Genomic DNA, 24,392 nt, shown 5'->3' with positions numbered 1-24,392 from the left:
TGCATATCATATTAAAGTATATGTATTTAGAGTTTAAACGTATACATTTCTGCTTGTATGTTTAAAAAATATTTTTATGTACAAAAATATTTTTATAGACTGGTTGAGTTTATCCCATTAATTAAACTGGGGAGTCTCAACCTTGTAAGTGAGACCGGTTCAGTTCAGCCTCGAAATTGAACTAGGGTGTCTCCGCCCTGTAAGGAAGACCAGTTGGGCTCAGCCTGGTAATTGAGCTGGGGTTTTCCTCGCCCGTAAGGAGAGGATGTAAACGTCTTCTTCTCCACCCATTTAAGTGAGCAGGTTTAATGTTATTCTTGGGGGGTATACCTAAGGCGGGGATGTTTGTTGGTTTAGCCGAATCTCGATAACAAATATCATGTGTCTCTCTCTCCTTATCTCATTTACTTTCCGTACTTTAATTTCAGTATGTGTAAGCTTGTTCATGTTTTGTTATAACTATCTTGCATGCGCACAAAATTAATTTAAATGAGATAAGCAGCACACGTTTATGTATGCACACATTGCTCAGTTGCTTTACATGCATGTTTTATTTTGAATAAGATACGAGATGCGGTGAATCGGCGTAATTGTTTAAATTAGCGAAAAATTTTAAATGTCCAATTCACCTCCCTCTTAGGATCACACAATTTCCAACATCATCAATATTGATATCAACTACGGCCATTTTGGATCCTTCCTATGGGACATTGCGACAATGTTAAAATAAATTTTTATTTTTGGTAATATTTGGTAATAGAGAGAAAATATAGTACAAAAATGAGTTTTTTTTTCTTTCTTTTCTTTCCTACAAAGATCTTTAATTCAAACTAATCCTAGAAGTATCATCCATTCTACATTTTTTTTCCCTCTCACATAATGAAAAGGTTAATGGTGCATCTCATTTAAAGTAAAACCATCATATGATAGAAAATAGTAAAATGATAAAGTGTCAAAATCATTACACCAAATTGAGCAAGTGAACCCCGTAACAAATGACAAATGCTAGCTCATGCAATAAAAAAAAATGAAAGATCAATTTGAATTGCAAAGTTGAATCAAATTGAATGAAAATTGATAAACAATTTGATTTAGTTTAGTTGTACGCCCTTTTCCTTTTCAACATTTTTTCCTTATCCTCTTAACTTTTATTTTCTAACCTTAATAACTGTGATTAATGGAAACAAACAATATTTTATAAATATTTAAACTTCATATATACCACAAACACATATCCTACATATAATTAAAATATAGCAGCCTTTAATATTATCAAAATCATTATTTTTAGAACACATAATCTTAAAAACCATAATTTCTTTTAATTCCAATAATTATTTTTTTAGGACCCATTAAAGATTTGTGATATTTAAATTATATAATCCATCTCTTATTATCATATCCTCTAAAATTTCACAGATCTCTCAAAATTTAATCAACTTTATTAATTAATCAAAGATAGAATCAGCGAAAATGGTTAATTTTATTTTTTCCCTCTCTCTCTCTCTCTCTCTTAACTATTTTAGGTTTTCTTTTTATTATCTTGCTGATCTCCCGCCAAAAAAGAACCATGTCTTCTACCATTCCCGCCAATTGGTAAGAAAAAACCTTTTCGTCCCTCCTCAGTTAGTGTTCCAGCTTCGCCAATCGCCAGTCTTCTTCTCTCCGACCTCACAGTCCGATCTCATCTCCGATCTCTTCTTCCGTTACTGTTAGGGGCCCAGGTTCCGCTTCTCAGCTACCGGCGCTGCCTCTCAAGGTCTCTCTTTCTCTCTCTCTCCCTCTTTCCATTATGGCCGCTGCTATTTGAATGCGGGAGCTCCCTCCTTTGGCCATGCAGTGCGGCTGCTACAGCATCGGCACGAGGCCTTGTCCAGCACTGCCAGCAGCCTCTACTGTCGTGTTTTTTGGATATAAAACTTTAATTTTAGAACTTAGAACTTCCTCTGCAACGCCGTATATTTTCCCTGATTTAGCCTCTAGGGTTAGGGTTTCCTCGCTGTTCACTCTTTAAATTCATTATCTGCAACTTATTTAGCTGTTGATAGAAACCGATCCTCCCCCCAAATTTGAGCTGAACTGCATTTTTTTTGTCTGTTTTTGACAGGATAACGGCAATAACAGACCTCAAGTATGACAAAGAAGGAAGTTGATGATGGAAGAAGCGATGGCATGGTAATTGATGGCCATGAACCCCCCCAAGGTCCTGAGCAGGGGCAAGGCAATACCGTTCCCAATGAATTTAACCCTAATTATATCAGAGTTTACTACGGTATGAGTTTTTGTGTTTCTAATTCGTGTTTGGTCGATATAAGTGCAATGTATTCACTTATCTATTTTTAGTGCAAGTAAATATTTTTTTACATTTTTTTACATTTTTTTTTTATGTTTTTATAATTTAATTAAATTATGTTTTTTACATCCCTGATATGAATTAGTGATAGATGTTGGGCAAATATGATCAAGTAATAGTATCCTTTTTTTTAATTGAAATTTAGGTTATGTGTATTTATTTTTTTAGTGCAATATTGAAAGTCTAAAACTGATCCAATCCAATCATCATTGCAAGAACGGTATAAAAAAAAATGCAAGAGCCAAGGATCACGAGTTACCTCTGGCCATTGACGAAAACTTGCAATTTGTTTTTCTTTCTCTGATTTGGTGTTTCCAAGTTCTAACCTCACTCAATTATGATGGTATATATCTTAAGGAAGCAAGTGAGTGAGCCTAGGGATCAAAAACAGTATATAGTAGCCGAGCCCCATCAAACTTAAAAACGGCTTCGTGCTGTTTTGTTGCCACAAATCAAGGAAGATCATGGGTAATTGCAGCGGAACATGATGGTGACTCCTTCAACGTTGGACCACATTTGGTGTTTCAAAAACAAACTCCCGTAACCTTTGGATTAAGTATACAATAACCTTTGGTAGTTTCAAAATTGAAACTCCAACAAATATTTCTCTGCATTTTAAAATATTTTTCTATTTTGACAATTTAATTAAATTCTCTCTATAATCTATAATATGAATTGTTGTAATTTGTTGGGAAAATGTGATCAATTAACTGTATCCTTTTTTAGAATGGGATAGGATAGGTATAGTTATGAATGTGTGATAGTTTTCAACTTTAGGAAAAAGACAGTACCATTTTATGGCAAATGACCATGCAAATGTTGATTTTATTTCAAGTATTTAAGCAATGTGGAATGGGGCAATAGACATTTCCATGTTAGGTTGTAGGCCAACCCCTTCTAGTCTTCTTGCCCATGCTTATTATGTGGTATTTAAAAAAAATATTTTATTTCCTAATGGGTGTTATTACTATGTGTTTTGGGCTGCTCGTGCAGGGGAGTGTGTTAAGGCCTGATATGCATTCTTGGCTGACAACATAACAGCTTAAGCTGTAAAGTGGTAATAGGGTGGAAATGACCATGAACAAGTTGGTGTCATTCCAACCAACATGGAAGAGAATGACTATTATCAAATTTTAATGTGGAAATTTCTATTTCTCCATTCCCTAATTGTTAAGGCTTGATATACATTGTGTTAGGAGCGTGGTTGAACAGGTTTGTATATACTTAAACAGTAATGTATACAAATTCAACTTCACCTGATACCACTTATTTATACCCAATTCAAGATCAAATTGATATAGAGAAAGACAATGAATAAAAAGCCATAGAAATACAACACCCATAATTTTATGTGGAAAAATTTCTAATTTGGAGAGAAAAACCACGGAGTAGCTAGAAGCAATTCACTAATTCAATTGAGGAAAATACAACAATACAAAGGAAAAACTCTCAAATTCTCTCTCCAAACTCAAATACAAAGTTCGCTGACAAGCCTTCAAAATATAAAGAATTCTAAATTTTTAGGGATGATTGAAATGAGATGGAATGTACCTATTTATAGTCAAAATATGAGTACTGCAGTAGTATTGTGTGGTATGGTAGTAGTACTGTGCGGTATAGTAGTAGTATTGTGCGGTACGGTAGTGGTATTGTGCCGTACAGTAGCAATACTGTGCGGTACGGTAGTAATAACAACTGCCACCCCTTTTTGACCAAATTTACACCATCTGCCACTTTGTTTAAATTTTTTTTTCCTTATTATTATTTTGACATGGGGCCCACAAATTGGTGGTGGACTTCTACTTACCTTTCAAATCTTCACCTCACTACCAATTTGGGGGTGCTTCTAATCTTTAAGATTTTCTTTCAAAAATTCTAACTTCTATGTTTCTCCCCCTCCAGCTCAAGCCTCTCGTTGCTCCTCATTCTTTTTCAGACATTTACAATATTGGCTAAGTTCAAGCAATGGTTGAACTTAGTTCCATTTACTACTTTGGTCAACATATCAACGGGATTCTCCTTCATGTCTATTTTCTGGAATCAAAACTGTCCATTATTCATTATATCACGAAGAAAGTGATACTTAACATCAATGTGCTTAGTTCTAGCATGATAGACCTGACTATTTGCTAAATGGATAGCACTTTGTTTATCACAGTACACCATCACCTTTTCTTGGTGAATTCCCAATTCTGCAATCAAACCATGAATCCAAATGGCTTCTTTTGTAGCATCTCCAGCTGCCATATATTCTGCTTCTGTTGTAGATAATGCAAGTGTGGGTTGCAAACTAGATCTCTAGCTGTCTGGTCCGCTTTTTACTTGGATTATGCATATATCTACTAATTACACCAACAACATGAGAAATATCAGGTCTAGTACATACCATCAAATGCATTAGGCTTCCCACCAAAGTAGCATATAGTATTCGTTCCATATATATTCTTTTTTTTATCAGTGCTTGGGGATAGTTTTGCACTAAGTTTAAAATGGAGAGCTAGAGGAGTACTTATTGCTTTTGTATTTTCTTTCATGCCAAATTGTTCTAGTACCTTCTTCAAATATTGCTTTTAGGTTGAGCACACAACACCTTTTTCCTTGTCACGAGTGATTTCCATTCCAAGAATTTTCTTGGCTTCACTAAGATTTTTCATCTCAAAATTCATCTTCAATTTGGTCTTCAATTCTTCAATCTCCTTTGTACTTTTGGCTGCAATCAACATGCCATCGACATACAAGAGCAAATATATGAAAGAACCATCATTCAATTTCCTAAGATAAACATAATGATCATATTGGCTTTTATTATGTAGCCATGGTCTTTCATAAATTGATCAAACTTCTTGTACTGTTGCCTTGGAGATTGTTTCAAACCATACAAATACCTTTTCAACTTGCACACCCAGTCTTCTTTGCCTTTTGTCTTGAAGCCATTTGGTTGTGTCATATAAATTTCTTCTTCAAGATTTCCATGTAAGAAGGCTGTCTTTACATCAAGTTGAACCAAATTCAAATCGAATTGGGTTACCATGGATAGAAAAATTCTAATAGAGGAATGCTTCACTACTGGAGAGAAAACTTCATTATAGTCAATTCCCTTCTTTTGAGCATACCCTTTTGCCACCAATCGAGCCTTGAATCTGACTTTCTCTTTCTTACTTGGATCTTTCTTCTTGGCAAAGATCCATTTGCAACCAATTGCTTTCTTTACTTTGGGAAACTTTACAAGCTTCCAAGTATCATTCTTTTGAAGAGATTGCATTTCTTCATTCATGGTTTTATTCCATTCCACATTTTTAGAACATGCAACAGTTTCTTTATATGTGTAAGGAATATCATCTTCAACTACAGGCAGGGCATATGCAACCATGTTTGTATACCGCAGTGGCTTCCACTTGGTTGCAATAGACTCTTCTTGCTTTTGTGGCTCTTCTGCTGGTTCCTCCTCTTCATCATATCCTTCATCATTTTCTTTTGTGACTGGAGGAATATATTCAGATTGAGGTCTTATAATGGCCTTTTTAATTTGTATATCTTGCAAATTACCTTTGTTAGTCTTTTTCAAAGGGTGCATTTTCTTTTCTTTTTGCGAGCATTCGACTTTTGTAAAAAATGACATCCCTGCTAAATGTCAACTTTTTCGCTTCTTTACTCCACAATTTGTAACCTTTCACACCACTGCTAAAGATAAGAAAAATGACTTTGTTTGCTCGGGGATTGAGCTTACCATTAGGTACATGTTTATAAGCTGGACAACCAAAAATACGTAAGGAATCATAATCAGTAGCAAGTTTTCTAGTCCATACCTCAATGGGTGTTTTCCTTTCAAGCATTGCGTATGGCAGTCTGTTGATGATATAGCTGGCATATAGGGGTGGCAAAACGGGTCCTGACCCGGTGGCCCAGTTAAAACGGGTCTGGGTTTATGGAAGCCAACCCGTGACTCGCCCGTTTATAAACGGGTCAACCCCGGTTCTGGTTGGGTCACCCAGTTTATTTACCTATATATACACACATTTAACCAAACCCTAATTTCTTACCCACTCCACACTCAATGTTCTCTGCCCCAGTACGACAGCACTGCACACCGCCTGTAGCCTAGCTAAGATTTCATCTTCAATCTCCTCACTTCTTCTTTCGGCAGCCAAGATTTCATCTTTAAGCTCCTCAATTCTTCTTCCGATAGCCCAACACTGCAGCACTAGCATGCCGTCGCCGCAGATCCTCTCGCCGGTAGTTGCAGATCCTCCCGCCTCTCGCCAGTCCCCCTCCCTCTCACTCTTAGTCTCCCTCACCCTCAGTCTCTCTCACGATCTCACCCAATCACCCTCAGTCTCCCCCTCCCTCTCACGATCTCTCATCTCCCCCTCAATCTCCCTCGCCCTCTCTCTCAGTCTCCCTCACCCTTAGTCCCTCTCACAATCTCACCCAGTCACCCTCAGTCTCCCCCTCCCTCTCACGATCTCTCATCTCACCCTCAGTCTCCCCTTCCCTCTCACTCTCAGTCTTCGAGTCTCGACTTCACTCTCAGCTTCTCATACCTCAATCTCCCTCTCTCGGCTCTCTTAGTCCATCTCCAATCTCCATCTGCATTTTTTTTATTACATTTTACGATTTTTTTAAAGATTTAATAAATAAAATAAGACTATTTTTCTTTAAAAAATAACTTTAAAAAATTAAAATTTATAATTTTTTTTTTAAACGGATAACCCGTGACCCGTCCGTTTAATAAACGGGTGGCTTAAGGTTTATATGATTGTTACCCATTTAACATCGACCTGTTTATGACTTGACCCGTGAACCCGTTTTGCCACCCCTACTGGCGTATGTAACAACTTTCGCCTAAAACACCTTACCCAAACCAACGTTGGATAGCATGCATCTTACCTTTTACAGCAAAGTGCAATTCATTCTTTTTGCTATGCCATTTTGTTGTGGAGTTCCCTTCACGGTGAAATGCCTCCTGATTCCTTCATCTTTGCAAAATTTTTGAAACAGATTAGACTTGTATTCTCCACCATTGTCTGATTGTAGGCACTTGATATTTCTTCATGTTTGGTTTTCAATCATCTTCTTCCAAGCTAAGAACACGTTCAGGATTACATCTTTATGTTTCATGATATACACCCAAAGTCTTCTAGAGAAGTCATCTACAAAAGTGATGAACCAATGTTTGCTGCCTAATGATGGAGTCTTAGTGGGACCCCACACATTAGTATATACATAGTCAAAATGCCTTTTGTTTGGTGGACAGCAGTACTAAACTTCACTCTTGTTTGTTTTCCAAGTACACAATGTTCACAAAATTATAATTTACAAGTTTTGGCACCTTTCAACAAGCCTTGTTTTGCCAGCCCTTGCATAGCTTTTTCACTGGCATGTCTAAGTCGCATGTGCCAAAGCCTTGTAGTATCAGAAGTGTCTCCTTTTGATTTTTTCACGGCGGTGTTGGCTCCACCCTATAACTATGTGTCCTTGAAAAAAATATAAGTTATTTCTCCTTGTGCCCTTTAAAACAACAAGAACAACTTTGATCACCTTCATAACTCCATTTTCAATGGTGATTTTGAATCCTTTGGAATCTAAATAACCTACTAAAATCAAATTCTTTTTCAAATCACGTACATACCAAACATTTGTTAGCTTTAGAGTTGTTCCATTATGCAACTCCAATTGAACAGTACCAACTCCTTTATTTTGGCATGGATGGTCATCTCCTATGAGTACTTTTCTACCATCTACTATTTCAAGACTAGTGAAATAGCTTTTATTATATGTCATATGATGGGTGCATCTTGAATCTAGGATCCATTCAGTAGGCTAACATTTTGTTGTGGAGATAAGTGCTATGTCTATGTCCTCATTAGATTCATCAGCTACATTAGCATTTGTGTTGGCGCTCGCATTCTGCTTCTCCTTGTGCTTCAATTTAGGGCAGTCCTTATTCCAATGGCTTTGTTTTGACAAAATCCGCATTCATCTTTAGCAAGGGATCTTCCATTCGAAGAAACTACTCTCGATTTGGAGCGAGAGTTGTTCCTTTTATATGTTATGCGGCTTTTGGACCTCCCCCGTACCACCATAGCTTCCGATGCATTACTTTCAACTTCTTTATCCTTTTTACCAACTTCATGATTCATTAATGCATTTGAGACATCCTTAAAAGAAAGAGTATCTTTCCCATACATTATGGTGGTTACAAAATGCTCTTAAGGATCAGGCATGGAGTTTGGAAAAATAATAGCTTTATCTTCATCTTTAATTTCTTCATCTAGATTTAACAAATTAGCTAGTAGTTTGTTCATAATATTCAAATGATCGATCATGGACGTACCTTCCTTTTATTGGAATCGAAAGAGTTTCTTTGTCAAATGCAGCCTATTTTGGATGCTCTTCATCATGTATTTGTCTTCCAGCTTCTGCCATAGCGTCTTGGCTATGTTTTCTCTCATGACGACATACTTGACATCTTTTGCGAGGAACAGTTGGATCGTCCCACAAGCTGTTCGATTCAGTTCTTTCTAGTCTACCTCCTTCATGTCTTCGGGTTTATCTTCCAACGTTATGTCTAGTCCATGTTGATGAAGGACATCGATAACTTCACATTGCCACATTCCAAAGCTATTACTTCCATCAAATTTTTTGAATTCAAAATTTATGTTTGAAATTGCAATGGTTGTAGCTTTGGAACTGCTTGTACCCATCTTTCTCTAAATCAAGTATATGGCTCTTATACGAATTGTCAGGAGCGTGGTCAAATAGTATCTGTATATACGTAAACAGTAATGTATACAAAATTTCCTTCATCTAATACCACTTCTTTTATACCCAATTCAAGATCCAACTGATATAGAGAAAGGCAATAAAGAACAAGCCATACAAATACAACACCTAGAATTTTATGTGGAAAACTCTCCAATTTGGAGACAAAACCACGGAGCAGCTAGAAGCAATTCACTAATTCAAATAAGGAGAATACAACAATACAAAAGAAAAACTCTCAAGTTCTCTTTCCAAACCCAAATACAAAATTGGTTAACAAGCCTTCAAAATACAAGGAATTCTAAATTTTTAGGGATGATTCAAATGAGATGGGATGAACCTATTTGTAATCAAAATATGAGTACTGTAGTAGTATTGTGCGGTTTTGTAGTAGTGTTGTGCGGTACAATAGTAGTATTGTGTGGTATGGTAGTAGTACAGTGCAGTATAGTAGTAGTATTGTGCGGTACGGTAGTAATAACAACTGCCACCCCTAGTTGACCAAATTTTCACCATCTGCCTCCTTTCTTCAATCTTCTCTCTTTTTTTTCTTCTTATTATTCTTTTGACATGGGGCCCACAAAATGGTGGTGGACTTCTACTTACCTCACACATTGTTGGCCTACAATCTAACAACTTAAGCTTTAAGGTAACAATTAGATTTTCAATCAATATTTGTATGGATTTGGATCCTCACATGTTAGGAGAGCAACATGACAATTTGACAATCATGTTCTCTATTGCTATTAGTGTGCTTTTATGTCTTTTCACTAGTTTTTTATCTAACATATATATATATATATATATTTCCATTTGTTCACTAGTCTTTTCACTAGTTGTATAAATCAAGAGAATACGACCTTGCTTAGAATGAGATGATCCAAATCCTATTTATATAGGGATATTTTAGGGAACAAAAAGGGATGCTGCAAAGTGGAAGAATCTCCTTTTATTTGCATGGACGGATGATGGGTTTTCTAACTGCAATCAATCAGTGATATAAGCCATTTTCTGAATTGATAAAATCAAATATTTTTCCAACTGCCACACTTCAGGTAGATTTTCCAAAGAACAAGACATTTTCTGAATAAGCCAATTCATTTGGGACTGTCTGAAAAAAGTGGTTGGTGCTGTTGATTTCTATATACACAATACTGGCAACGGTCTCTTTTTTGGTCATGAGCTATTCTCAATAGCTATTAACTTGAATTCCTGCCTATTGGCATGCATATATTGTAAGATCCTAGTCAAATACTTCCAAATTAGACGTAGATACTAGGACACAATAAAATAATACAAAGAATTTTGGGTTTTAGGCATATCTCTAAATGCTCTAGGACTCAAAGCACCCATCATGGATTCCTTGGTGAACAGGGCACTGCCCTTTCCTTTTACATCGTGGGCTGCACTAGGCCTGCTTATGCTAGAGGCACCAAAGTCCATAATCATCATCATGTCCTCTGATTCAATTGTAATAGATTAGTTCAATCTGTTTTTCACAAATTTAATTTCAACTCATGAAAGCTCACATTAGGAATTCTCCAAAATATGTTTAATTACATTATTTTTGTATGCTGGTGTTTATGGTTGAAGACTTGTTAAGAGGTTTTGACAAATGTTATTTTTGCTCAGAGAGGTTGTGCTGTTACTCTCTACGTATGAAAAAAGATGATAGTATCTTCTCATTAGTGTGGATACATTACTTGTTGCAGGGAAGCTTTTCCCACATGCTGATCTATATAAATGGATGTCTTATGGAAATGGTAATTTAAGTTTCCTCTTTGGTCATTCATTTTCGCTCCTTCAGATGTGCACAATTGTGCATTCGTATATGCATAGATATTCTTCTGTTTTCTCACTGTTTGAGTTTATTGCTTATCTGCAGATGGGAAGCATCCTGCATGTGATTGGTCCTATTTTGGCAGAAGAGAGTTTTCTTTTACACTGGATAATGACATTTATCTGCGGTTCCAGTCATTTAGCAGTGCATCTGAACTCGAAAATTCAATCAAAGAGAAGTGCCCATTCAAAATTGATATTGGACCAGTGTACAGTGTGGATGTAAGATTCACACTCGTTTTTGTTCTTTCAAGCAAGCTTGAAAGTCAGTTAACCCTGATTTCCAACAATTAAAGCTTGATTTTCGCAACAATTAAATTAATGTTATTTGTAGAATATGTGTGCCACAGTGTGGCCTTAGGTAACTTCATGAAGGCTTATCTTTTGGAGCTTTCCAAAGTTTATGTTATTATTTATTTCTTTTTTCCAATTCTTTCATGTTGAGCTGCATAACTGACCAATGACATTATTGACCAATCACCAACTGAAGCGTGCATTGCTTTTGAATAATTGTTAAGCCTTCATATTCACTACTCATGCATTAAATGCTGGACTCATGTATACTTTCTGGTGAATTATAATCTGTACCGAATCCCACATGGCAACTTTTATGCCTTTTTCATTTTTAATCATTATATTTTATTTATGCTGCAGCCTGCCAAGAGACATGCTTATGCACAAGCTGGTGATAATGTTTTCACTCCAGTGGAGAGGGAGCTCGTTTTTGACATTGTAAGCTAATCAAAATTTGAAGCAAATAAGCAATTTTGATGTAACAAAGCATGGAATATTTTGTGCTTAATTAGTTTTTTCCCCACAGGATATAACAGACTATGATGATGTTAGATATTGCTGCTCAGGAGCTGATGTTTGCTCAGACTGCTGGCCACTGATGACAGTGGCTATTAAAGTGATTGATACTGCCCTGAGAGGTATGGATATTACATTTATATGCTGATGATTTGTGTCAAGAAGTTCAATGGGTATGAATTGTTATGGGAACTGTGCTCTCAATTAATGTGATAATGACTATGACAGTTCTGTAACATTTGGTAACAGCCTATCCCCTAGGAACATATGCTTTGCAGAGATTTGATAATGAAAAGTAGTAGTGTCATCCATGAGAATTACTATTATGAGAACAAAGAAAAGATGTTACTTGATAGCATTGCTTGCGTATGTGAAGTTGGTCTTAGACAATTATTTTCACACGTATTGTGTGGGCATGATGGCTAGTTGTTGTTGTTATTGTTTGCTTATATAATCATCAGAGCATAATGTGGTTTATATCTTGGTCTTATGCCTTCCATTAACTTTTTTAAAACAGATGATTTTGGCTTTAATCACATTCTCTGGGTATATAGTGGTCGACGTGGTGTCCATTGTTGGGTTTGTGATGGGAGAGCAAGAAGGTAATGCTGTAGAAAACTTGAAACTGAAAGTTCACTTCTTTTGGTTTTCTTTGTAATGGAAATTTGAAGGTTGAAATTAATTGCCATCGTTCTGATAGGTTGACTAATGAACAGAGAGCAGCTATTGCTGACTATTTCCGTGTATACAAGGTTGTATACTATTGTTTCACAATATGATTGGTGTTTCTGACAGATCTTTGATAACATTAAAATCCTGATGTAAGTTGTTGATTTTTTATTTTCTTTGGTTCAGGGCAATGAAAACAGTCACAAGAAAGTTTCTTTCATGGGTCCTCTTCATCCTTTCCTTGCGTAAGGTTCCCCCCCCCCCCCCTCTTCCAAAATTTTATTTTTCACCTTAAATCTACCAAGTCATATTATGGCTGCAGGAGATCATACACTGAAGTTTTGAGGGATTTCTTTGAGGAGACATGGCTTTGTAGTCAAAAGTTATTTTCAACTGAGGAGAGATTTGAGAAGATCCTAGAGATGATTCCTGATGAATGTATGCGAATTTGAAATAAGACCTATTTTTGTTTCCCCTTTGTTTTCCATTCCCATAAAAATAAGCTTTTTTCTGTCAACCATTGTCAGTCGCATGTAATGTAAAGTGATATCTTTGCAGCTCTCACTTCTGATCTTAGGGGGAAGTGGCTGGAGAACAGGCGGTCATCCATTTCAAAAGACATCAATGTTGTTCGATGGGAGCTGCTAAAAAATTTGCTGCAATCTGGGAAACAGAAGGTATGGAATGTCTATGCTAACATCATATCTAAGTATGCAAATTTGTGCTGGTTCCTTGTGCCGAGCATGCTTATTGTGAGTAACACATGAATTTTGATAGATATCTCTGACATGGAGGATCCACCACTTCATTTGTTTCGGTGTCATCAACCTAGTTGAGGATTGCTTAGGAATCTAATAGTACAGTTTTGGATGATAAATGTTGCGTTGGTTGAATTTATTGTATTATAGGTAATTTATCCATGAATTATGCAAACTATATGGCTGCAGCAGTTGAGCAGTAGGTTTCATGAGTTTCTTCTGCTAACTTGCACCCTTGGTATTTTTAAGAACTTATGGGAACTCTGATGATAGGTAAACATGCCTATAATGATGCATTCTCTGGTATTATCTGTAAGAGGATACTTGACATTGCATGTAGAACTAGTTGCATAGGGCCATAGCAATTAGGCAAAGGCAGAAGTTACAAAAAAGCTGGATATTGGTGATGAAAATATATTTATTCAAACAAATTTTATGTGTGTGTTTTTTTTTAATTAATTAATTAATTTTTTTATGCCTGCATTTTATTTTTTGGTACAATCCACTTTTTTTTTGTGTGGGTGTGGGGCTGAGGTTGCTCGATCTTCTTAAGAGCCACGGTGTGGCTTTCCCAGGTTTTGAAACCTGAGAGCCTGTGGTGTGCCATGAGATGAGCCCCCAGTCCAAGTCACAAGCAGCTCATTTACACCTACATAGATTATGCGTGTGCGCGCATGCACACACACACTTGCATGTGCACTATGATTGTGCGTGGGGCTTGGACTATTTTTTATGCCATTGTAGGTGTGCTCAAGCTTCATCTCTCCTCACTCTGACATGATCATTTTGTGTTGTGAATGCCCATCAAGTTGAAAAAGTATGTTCACAGAATGAGGTTTTTGAGATGAATGAGTCAACAATGAGGATACGAAGAATAAAAAATGCTTGCATTTGGAGAGATCACATGTAGTACCAATTTGAGACAGCATAAGAGAACTGGTTAAGCTGGTTTGAAAGTGTGCAACAGAGACCTATAAATGCACCATAAGAAAATGATGACTACATTGTATCATAAGAGTAAGCCAAGAAGAGTGGTGATTAAAGCAATCAAATATTGTTTATTAAAATCTAATTTGACAGTAGAGGTGGCTTAAATTTAGCCTAATGGATTAAGGATTCATATAGCTGACCACCGATGGTTGGGCTATTCATCTTCAAGCAGCAGTAGCAGATTTGCTTTAAAGTAGTAGTAGTTGATATGCTTGTTAAGCTCCATTTAATATCTCTTATGGTTTGGAATTTGGACATGGATGTAGATTAGTGCAGCAAACAGCCAAACAAAAGCTTTCTTCATTCTTTACTAATATGGTATTGACCTGACCTCTATTTTTATTTCCTTATACTCTTTATGATGTTGAACTGCATTTTTTTTTATCTGTTCTCTATTTTCCTATTTATAGTATAAATTTTGTAAATCTTGAAGAATACGCACTTCCAACCTTTTGGCATTAATGTGTGTTTGATTCATTGCAGGGAGCAAGTTTTTGATGTTGGACTATCTGCCACTTGTTTCTGACATCAATTCCATTTTCAATTCTATTCCTGTTTCAGGCACAGGGGATTCACAGATGCGTTGAAGAAATTGTGTTTTCTTATACCTACCCCAGGCTTGACATGGAGGTTTGTGCAACTTCCCTTATGCCGTCTCCTCGCCAGGCACCTCTTGTATACATTTTAATGGCTTGAGATTTTTGCAGCACACTGTTGTTTAAGATCATTTCTATAGAGAGAATGTTACTAATTTGGATCCATTCTCGTCTTGAATGGATTAACTCTTCACATGGAACTTGTCTCTCAGGTTTCGAGGCACATGAACCATTTATTGAAGGCACCATTCTGCGTACATCCAAAAACAGGTTAGTAACTGAATTTTTGTAGTGAAATATGAATGGCCATCATATGGAAAATTGCAATTGGAGTTTTTTTATTAGATGCAGCTTGAATGTAGTTGATTTTTTGAGTAAAATTGTTTCAGGAGTGCAAGGTCACAATGATTATCTGTATAAATTTTGGAACTTATACATGCTTGTTTTAGGGAACTTTGAGGATGCGTTGTGCAACCATATTTTATGATCTTAGGTTGTAATGTTATTTTGTTTTTAATCTCATTTCCTTGCTAGTAATTTTTCAGTTTTATTTCAGGCCGTGTCTGTGTTCCCATTGACCCAGACCATTGTGAGGAATTTGATCCGGCCACTGTACCAACCTTATCCAAGGTATGCATTTACTATGTTAATGCATCATATCAATTGCATGGTTGCTTACCTGGAGAATTCAGTTATCCTGCTTAATATGTGTTCTAATTTTGAAAATGACCAAATCATTGACGTGGTATTTGATATCTGATATCCCCTGTATAGGATGCAAATCTGTCTGCTAACTGATTTTTGAAGAATAATTTAATATCTGAACAGGAATACTGGGAGTTAAGCAATGCGACTTTTTTTTTTTCCCCTCCAAATTTTTGTCATTCTCCTTCATCACCCTGTTGTTCCATCATTCTATGGTTGCCTTTTTGTGATGATAAGAGTTGCTGAAGAGAGTATAGCTATCCTGACAAGTGATGACCAAATCACTGACAGGGTATTTGGTATCTGATATACCCTGTATACAATGCAAATCCATCTGCTAACTGATTTTTGAAGAATAATTGAATATCTGAACAGGAATGCTGGGAATTAGGCAATGCAACTTTTTTTTTTCCTCAAAATTTGTCATTTTTCTTTCATCATCCCGTTGTTCTATCATTCTATGGTTGCCTTTTTGTGATGATAAGAGTTGCTGAAGAGAGTATAGCTATCCTGACAAGTGAGGGACTTAAGAATTATGTTTGGCCATTATCTGGTCATTTTGCTATTTCCTTTCACTTTGAATATGAATTTGAGGAAGAGATCAATTGGGACTTAAGGTATCGTTGTCCTCGTTTTGAGCATCAGTTCGGTCAGTTGATTTTATGCTGCAACAGCCCCTGCTACTCTGGTACTTTTGTAGCTCGCAGTTGGTTCACTGCCATGTCCATCATTTATAACTTACCCCAAATATATGTAGCATTTAATATGGTATGACCTGGTACCTAAGAGGTCTATGTTCTGATTTTGAAAATTTCCCTTTTCTAACTGTATTCCTTTGATCATTTCATTGCCTTTACAGAGAAGCAACCTTGGTCTCTTGGATGCTGTCCTTGTTAAACAGGACTAACCAAGTCTGCCTTCCCTTCCCTTTGCCACTCATTGCTCAATGTCCATTGAGGTTGCTGGTTCATCCCTCATTTATCCATATATTGTATGGGCTAACCTTCATTTATTTTCTGTTTTTTAAATTCAGGCTCCCGACTTATGTTTAGTTCTTCCGTAGTTTTGTTTGTTTTTCACTTATAGTTGTTTAGTTCTTATTCATTTGTTTGGTTGTTGGTCATTGGTTTATTGGTTTTGAATAGGTTGGTTAAGTCAGTTTTAGATTCTTGGGGTTTGATTTTGCTTTTCTCAAGTCTCAAGGTTGGAACCACGGTATTCCTCCACCATAAGTGAGGGGTTTTCTAATAAAGATAGGAGGTGCCGCCCTCTTTTTAAAAAAAAAAAGAAAAAAAAAAGGCTCCGACTTATGTTGTTGCTCTGAAGTATGTGTATTTCAAACATGATTTGTATTTGGCTTTTGCTTCTTCATCCATCCGCCTTTTTTTTTTTTTTCCCTCTTCATCCATCTGCGTTGGTTATTCTGATTCATAGTTACCCTAAATGCTAACAGACTAGCAAGCTGCAAATTGGGTGCATTGTGCTTTCATGTTTTGGAACACAACATATAGCCAATCGAAGTTTCAATTCAATAATTTTCTTGTCATATATCTTTATGGGTGGGGGTGAGGAGAGGGGAATTATCACATTAAAACTTTTTTCCAAGGTATTATCTATCTACTTGAATTATCATTTTCTTTTAATTTGGGAACACATCAACATTAGAATATCTAAGGACTATCATGCATTTTCACCTGTATATTTATGTAAGCCTTCGTGATGTACTGCAATTTAGAGAATGTGCTAATGCTGTGATCCTTTTCCCATTCCTTGTCTAGGTAACATTGTACGTCTCATGAATGTAGGGTGAGAATGAGATCCTCCAACTATCTTTCAGCATCAAAGGGCCTGTTTAGTTGTGGACCTAAAATAACTTGGGAGGAGATAGTGAATAAAGATTTAATATCCCTGAATTTGTCAAAAGAAATGGTCTATGATCGCATAAATTGGTGGAAAAGGATTCATATAGCTAACCCCATCTAGAGGGACTTAAGGCTTGGTTTTGTTGTTGTTGTTGTACAACATTTGTATAAAATACATGGACAAAAATAAACAGTTTTAGCATTATTTTCTTGTGAAAATAGTTTTATTTTTAATTTTTCAAATAGTTACCAAAGTGTCACCTTGTTTTCCAATTTTCCAAATTCATGTAGAAAAGTCCAAAAGTATATTCTCATTATTTTTCTAGATTTCTTACTCTTGCATATGGGAGCATAATCTTGGATATTAATTTGTATAGATTATGTTTAGAGTTTCCTCTAAATCCACATAAATCCAAATTCAAGCTCCAAATATATAATTCCAAATATTATCTTATATAAGTTTTGGAAAATTGGTAAACAAGTTGTCTTTGAAATTATTTTGAAATCTAAAAATAAAAAATGAAAATTGTTTTGCATGTCTAAACAAACTCTTTAAGCTTTAGATCCTTCTACATGTTGTAGTAGAGAATGATGAAGCATAAACTGTAGCATTAAGTGCTGCATCATGATTTCTTTTTTGGTAAATGATTATTTTATTCCGTAGTATGAATCCATTTCTAATTTTTCAATCTTACAGCTTCTGGAAGAACTCAATGTGGGAGGTTTAAGAGCTGATGTAGATAATGGTGCGTAACTACTGCTCTTCTGCTTTTTACTCCCCTTGATAATTCATGGTATGGTCACTAAATCTGTGAATTATTCCATTTGGTGGTTAACAAATACATTTTACTAACACCAATACTAATATAGAATGATGCAAGGGTGGGACTTGTTTTTCCTCTTAGTTTCCTTAATTCTGTTTTGGGGGATAATGGAATTTGAGAAGTCCATAGATGGGCTGATACCAAAGGAGTTATTTATTTATTTATTAATTTTTTCTTCCACAAATTCTGGGAAGAACCAAAGTCTTATATATATGATATGGGACAATTTAGTATTTCTTCATTCATTCCCATTCAATCCAAAAAGATTTTTTTGGAATTAGATGGGTTGATTTCTTGATGAATTGTGGGATAGAAAAGACGTTTCTTATCAATTCTATCAATTATTTGATAATTGCTAGTCCCAGTTTTAGAATTTTTATTAATGTTGGTATTTTTATCGATCCAGGACTCAATATTGACTTTTTTTTTTTTCTATAATTGATCATCAACAGTTTAAAATTTTGCTTTATTTGATGGCAGAATGTGATAGAACTACACTTGGAAAATCAGTAAGATTTTTCAGATCATCCTTCTTGCAGCCTTTGCTGAAAGCTTGTAAGGTATTTATCTTGTACTTATGTCATCTTGTTTTCTTAAGGATAATGCGATTCACCTGTTGTCTTATATGTAGTTTACTAGTTTATTTTAATGTTTTAAATCTAGGAATTTGCCTTTAATTTGGGAGCTATCTTGGTATGCCAATGACATTCCAAGATCCATAGTAAGTTGTTGAATGGGAGGGAGAGGGCCTAGAGAGGAGAATTAGACAATTCTTAAAAAACTCGATTGTGAAAGGTGGCCGGTCAATGGGTTAGGGAGTCAGTGGGCCAATTTTTCTTAATATAGGGAAAAATGCCTATAGGGAAAATTAGTGAGTTAATTTTAAAAGTTTGAACCATTGCAGCCCTATGAATTTGCTATTTTAGCATTGAAATGGTTACAAGGACATACCCTATCTTAATATAGGGAAAAATGCCTATAGGGAAAATTAGTGCGTTAATTTTTAAAAGTTTGAACCATTGCAGCTCTATGAATTTGCTATTTTAGCATTGAAATGGCTACAAGGACATACCCCATTTTGTGTCTGCAACTCAAGAAACCCAATTTTTGTTGATAACAGACTTATGAGCACAAGGAGCTTGATTTAGTTGCATTCTGCGAATGTATAAATGTTTCTTATCTTGATGCACAGTTTTTGAATTACTTCCTATGAATGATGCAGGAAGAAATGGAAAATTCCTATAATGCAAAACTTCAGCAATCAAAAAATTCATTGACCTGGTAGTGCTCTTTTATCTGCTTCATCATTACTTGCCTGGTTTCCAAGGTTTTCAACAATATATGCTAGAATTATGCCTAACAATGAATGTAAAAAAAAATGTTAGTAATTTTATGTACTGTTGTCAAGTTGTAAAATTATCCTGCCCCTTTAACAATTTAGAAAGAAATTTAAGAAAGCGATACTGTTTCGATCTCTCAACCAGGGAAAGAAAACATATATTTTGTTTTTGGTACATGTTATATTCACCCTTCAGAGCCATATCCCAACTGGGTATTTCTAGCTGCATTAGTGATTTTGCCAGACCTTTTATATGCTAATTCGATCTTAATAGTCTGTATTTTTTCTTTTTTTTGTTTTTGGGGGGAGGGGCATTGCACATGAATGGAATAGTTGCATACATTGCATAGATATTTTAAAGACCTAAATTAAAACTGGGTCATTGCACTGCTACCTGTCTTGTTTCACAAAAACTGGAATCACGGCCCAGAGCCTCATAAAAGAAAAATGAATAGAGAAGAGTGTTACACGTTTTGCACATCTATTTATGCATGAATGATATGGGACAGAAGGACCACACACACTTCTTAAGCAGCTTTCTGCATCATTCATAGGCAGCAGCAGTGCGTGGAGGATAAGCTGGGAAACGTTGGCCGACTCATTCTCGTAATAAGTCAGGCCACCTCTTTGCCCCTACCTCTTAATAAAATCCCCCAATCCCCTCTTTATTTCCTTCTTTATTTTGCCCTCTGCATTTTCTTCTGCAACTTGAGATGTGTTATCTATAGAGCACAACCCCAAAAAGAATGTGACTTGTTCCATCCATCAACAGACAACAGGTGGTGATTGAGGTTTCAAGTTTCAACTTCAACCTTTTAGATGTGTGTACATTATGCCATCAAGTGGGCTTGTCAATTGGATAAATTGACTTCGGCCATGCGCTGTTTAAAGTTTAAGCTCAAGTCAGTCCTCACGAGAAACTAGGGCCAATCCCTTTTTGATTTTTTTCAAATCCCAACCGTCCCATGTAACAATGGAAAAATAAGAATAAAAGAACACATCATCTAAAATCTAAGCAATTAGCAATCAATTCTCTTCACAGCCAGTCCCCAAGTCATTATTGTTGTTGCCTTTGGACACTACATTTGGCACCTATACCACAAATATGAAGCGACGAAAAATGGCATCCACAATCTGTCAACTGAAAAAAATCCATCTAGAAATGAAAATAACAAAATTCAATCTCAAGCCCCACTATATGTACCCAAGGGAATAACCCAAAAAAAAAAAAAAAAAAAAAAAACAAAATTCAGAGCTCCCTCTTGTAGCTGCCGCAGAAGAACAATTAAAGCTACCAAATGAAAAATGAAAATGACTTGATACATCAACAAAAAGGCTCATCAAGCCCAGTATATGTAGCACTATGGCTCAATATTCATGTCTTCAAATGATAAATTTAATCTCCAATAGTTTTAAAAAATGGGCGCCAAAGCCTATAAGCCAACAAAATAGAGAAGAAACACACTCTGCTCTAAATTTTACTTGTATGAATCTTTTTTCATGATTAAGATATTTTCTTTTTACTAACTTAAAAGTTAATAAATTCTTTCTCATTATTTTGTTCAAAGTTATTTTATTTTTACTTCTACCCTTTCTACAATTAATAATAATAACTCACTCCTTTTTACTGGTGCATTATTTGGCATGCATTTCAAATACTCAAAACTATTTAAATCGAATCTTATCTTATCTTCTTTTGATGATATCACTGACTTACTGCAAATACATTCATTCCTTAATTTAACTTTTAACACATTAGTCATTCATTTTAAAACTCACATTTCGTACCTTTTAGTTGATATGTTATTTATTTATCCAACATTTTTGTTCTGTCAAAATTAGTGCTTGAAAATTCTGCTCCAATGTGTGTCCACACATGGTCCTATGTTTCTATGATGTTTAAATTTAAACTCAGCCTATTATGTTTTTAACTGAGTTTGTGCAATTCACAACGAAAAAATACTTTAATATACAATTGAATAAAATTGTGTCTGAAGCTTAATTTAAAATAAAATAAAATAAAATTAGAAAATAATTATGAATTCAAGATATCATGGTTTGAGTTAACATGCTGACAAGCGTATCAAAAGTTTCAAGATTTCATGTTATGTTTACATATGACAACATTAATAAACATATGTGACAAAAAAAATTCAACAAATGAAAAGGTAATTTTATTTTTATGAGATCTGCTAGGCTGCTATCTCAAGCTAAGTCCAAACCCAACTTGGCATTCAAATTTTTAGTACGAACTTTAAGGACCGGTATTTAGAGAGAGAGAGAGAGAGTCAATTATTTCTTCATTATCAAACTCCAGTTGCCCCTATCCAGATTTTCCAGATAATCAACCAAACCTTTTTTCATGCCCAACACAAAAAGCAAAACAAGAGAATGGGAAGGAGCTCTACCAAAATTACTGGAACACACAAAACCTTAAAACAGAGCATTGAAGAACGAAATTACTAAAAAACATATTAAGTACTCCATCACCCAAATCTACCATTTACATGTAGCAGACCTCAACATGCAGACAAATGCTTCTCTAAATCTAAAGCATTGTTTGGCAATCTCAGATCTAGAAAAAAAAAAACGCTATGGCAAGGAAAGAAACATAGTTAAGTGTTTGTTAACACTACTGATAATACTGCATCACAGTTCTTCAATTCCATAGAACTCCATCAAAGAGTAACATTAGAGGATCTCGATCGCTATGCTAGTTGGCAAGAACTTCCCAAATCAGCTCTGGATCGAATGAAGGCATCCTTGCCAGTGAACAATCTTCAAAACCCATTTCCTCTGTCCAAAGAACGGGGCAATCTGTAGAAACAGAGGATGGTGGAGAATTATCACCCTTCCCAAATCCATCTTCAGAAACAGCTGGTGAAACCAATTCGCCGCCCCATCCATTGCCAAAACCCACCGGCGACAGCAACGGTGAAGATGACAAAGATGAGTTCCCCCCCACTGCCGTCTCACCTCCTCCACCATCACCATCTCCCTTGCTTCCGCTCTTCTCTCTGCTCCTATTAGCCTTCTCCCTCTTCACCTTTTGGCAAATTGCTTGAATCTTGGCGTCCACAGAGCTCTTCAAAGCATTCAATCTTGCAGAATCTCCAAATCCAAGCTTGCTTGCATCCCTCAGGTTTGGGAAATTCAAGCGAGCATACTCTCCCCGGAGCTTGTACGCCGCGCGATCATAAGCGTAGGCTGCAGCTTCTGCAGAATCATAAGTGCCCAACCAGACCCTCATTCTGTTCTGGGGGAGTCTTATCTCGGCCACCCACTTCCCCCAATGCCTCTGCCTCACTCCTCTGTATAACTTCTTTTTGCATGGGTTAATATATGAGCTTCTGTATGCAGAATTTTGAAGTGGGTTGGTTAGAGAACTGCTTGCTATTGTGCCATAGCCATTTTCTCTGTTTCCTTGGCAGAACTTTTGTAGCATATCTCTCTGTTTCAGGTAGACAGAAGTGCCAAGTGGTTCCACAACAGTGGCGGCGATGGAGGTTGATGGAGGGTAATGGGAGAAAATTGAGTCCAAGGTGTTGGTGCCACCACTTAATATGAGTTGAGATAAGGAAGACCTGATGTTTTCGCCATGGGCGAGTGGGAATTGAAGGCTGTTTTCTTGCATTCTTTCCATAATTTTTGAAAATTTCTCTGTTGAGAATTAGGGGTTTGCAGAGTGCACAGAAAATAACGTGCAGGAAACAGGGTACTAAAAAATTGATCCCTTTTCCACTGCAAATGAGGGGAGAAAGCCTGAAAAACTAAATTGAAAACTAGACTTGTCCAAAAAACAGAGAACGCAGATCAGGAGAGAGGGATAAAAGAAAAGGGCTTCTGATTCTTGCTCAGAAGCCAAGCGATCCAAAAAAAAAAAGGTGGATCAAAGAAGAAATGAGGAGAGATTTGAATCCCAAGATGAAGAATGTTTTGAGGGTTTCAGAAAACCAGAGACAGAGATTTGCATAAGCAAACCCTTTAACACTTTGAATTGAAGAGAAGGGATGAGAAGCTTTTGAGGTGTTGAAGAAAAGGGTCTAAACTAGTTGCTTGGTTGAGTACAAGGTTGGCCTCTGTCTCTGTGAATATTTATAGATGCATAGTACAGCATCCTACATTGGACTTTTTCACTCCGTGTTCACAACTTCACATCCTGGTGCTCTGTTTTTTGGTCTAATATTTTACATTGGCCTTTCTCCAGATGACTAAAGTGCCCTTCAAGAAAAAAACAATTTTTGAAAAAAACAAACTTATAATAGTTAACAGCCATCCTAGAAAGGTTATGGTCCAACAAATTCCAATTCTTATGCACATGAATAAAGTGACAAACATTAAATTCAAATTCCCAAAACATATTAGCTTAATAAAACTTGGGAATAAAGGGGGATTCTAGAGTATAATATTATTTTTAAGTTTGTGAATGAGAGGCAAGAGTAGACTTGATAAAATACTTTACATCTATAATTCCATATTTTCTTTAAATTTTATCTAAATTTTGATTAGTTAATTAAGTTGTCATTTGGTGCGGAAGTAAATAATTTATATAGTTTTTTTTTGGGTGTTTTTAATAGAATATATTAAATGGAAATTAGTTTTAAATGGATTTAGAAAACTAAATTGTCCACTTATATCTACTATTTTTTTTGTTTTCTTTGGAAATTGAACCCAATAAAATTGTTTATTTAACAATTATTAGGAATAGAGCCCGTTATAGGTGACATAAAGAATGGATCTCACGAGAGCAACCATGTGTAAGGTACATGGGCAAGCAAAACTATTCTAAACAAGTCTACCAGAGTTGCTCTAAGTAGGTTAGATTTTTTTTTTTTTTTTTCTGAGTATTTTGGATAGGAGAGGGAATGAAGTTTGAGCTCATAAT

General features: G+C 35.9%; 2 protein-coding genes across 3 annotated transcripts; one reads left to right on the top strand and one right to left on the bottom strand.

The window, feature by feature from the left end:
• Positions 1 to 1,548: 1,548 nt before the first annotated feature.
• LOC131157533 (uncharacterized) lies at positions 1,549 to 19,648 on the top strand. 2 transcript variants are annotated; one of them, XM_058111761.1, is made up of 17 exons: positions 1,549 to 1,759; positions 2,108 to 2,272; positions 10,828 to 10,878; positions 11,001 to 11,176; positions 11,609 to 11,686; positions 11,775 to 11,886; positions 12,282 to 12,366; positions 12,465 to 12,516; positions 12,620 to 12,678; positions 12,756 to 12,871; positions 12,992 to 13,110; positions 14,743 to 14,811; positions 14,990 to 15,047; positions 15,334 to 15,407; positions 18,042 to 18,090; positions 18,649 to 18,728; positions 19,391 to 19,648. In XM_058111761.1, exons 2-17 carry the CDS (start codon positions 2,134 to 2,136, stop codon positions 19,451 to 19,453), a joined length of 1,380 nt encoding a protein of 459 aa, XP_057967744.1. In that variant the 5' UTR covers positions 1,549 to 1,759; positions 2,108 to 2,133; the 3' UTR covers positions 19,454 to 19,648. The 2 variants fall into 2 exon arrangements, with proteins under 2 accessions (XP_057967744.1, XP_057967745.1); XM_058111762.1 differs by lacking the exon at positions 19,391 to 19,648 and having other exon boundaries at positions 1,569 to 1,759; positions 18,042 to 18,138.
• A 2,318-nt stretch (positions 19,649 to 21,966) lies between these two features.
• LOC131158361 (ethylene-responsive transcription factor ERF061) lies at positions 21,967 to 23,569 on the bottom strand. The gene has a single exon (XM_058113177.1). It carries the CDS (start codon positions 23,148 to 23,150, stop codon positions 22,221 to 22,223), a length of 930 nt encoding a protein of 309 aa, XP_057969160.1. The 5' UTR covers positions 23,151 to 23,569; the 3' UTR covers positions 21,967 to 22,220.
• Between the last annotated feature and the right edge of the window lie 823 nt (positions 23,570 to 24,392).

The sequence above is a fragment of the Malania oleifera genome, chromosome 6 (assembly GCF_029873635.1).
Source record: "Malania oleifera isolate guangnan ecotype guangnan chromosome 6, ASM2987363v1, whole genome shotgun sequence".
In the NCBI taxonomy this organism is placed as follows: Eukaryota; Viridiplantae; Streptophyta; class Magnoliopsida; order Santalales; family Ximeniaceae; genus Malania; species Malania oleifera.
Note: the sequence above shows the minus strand (reverse complement) of the source record. Positions and strands in the feature narration are given on the sequence as shown.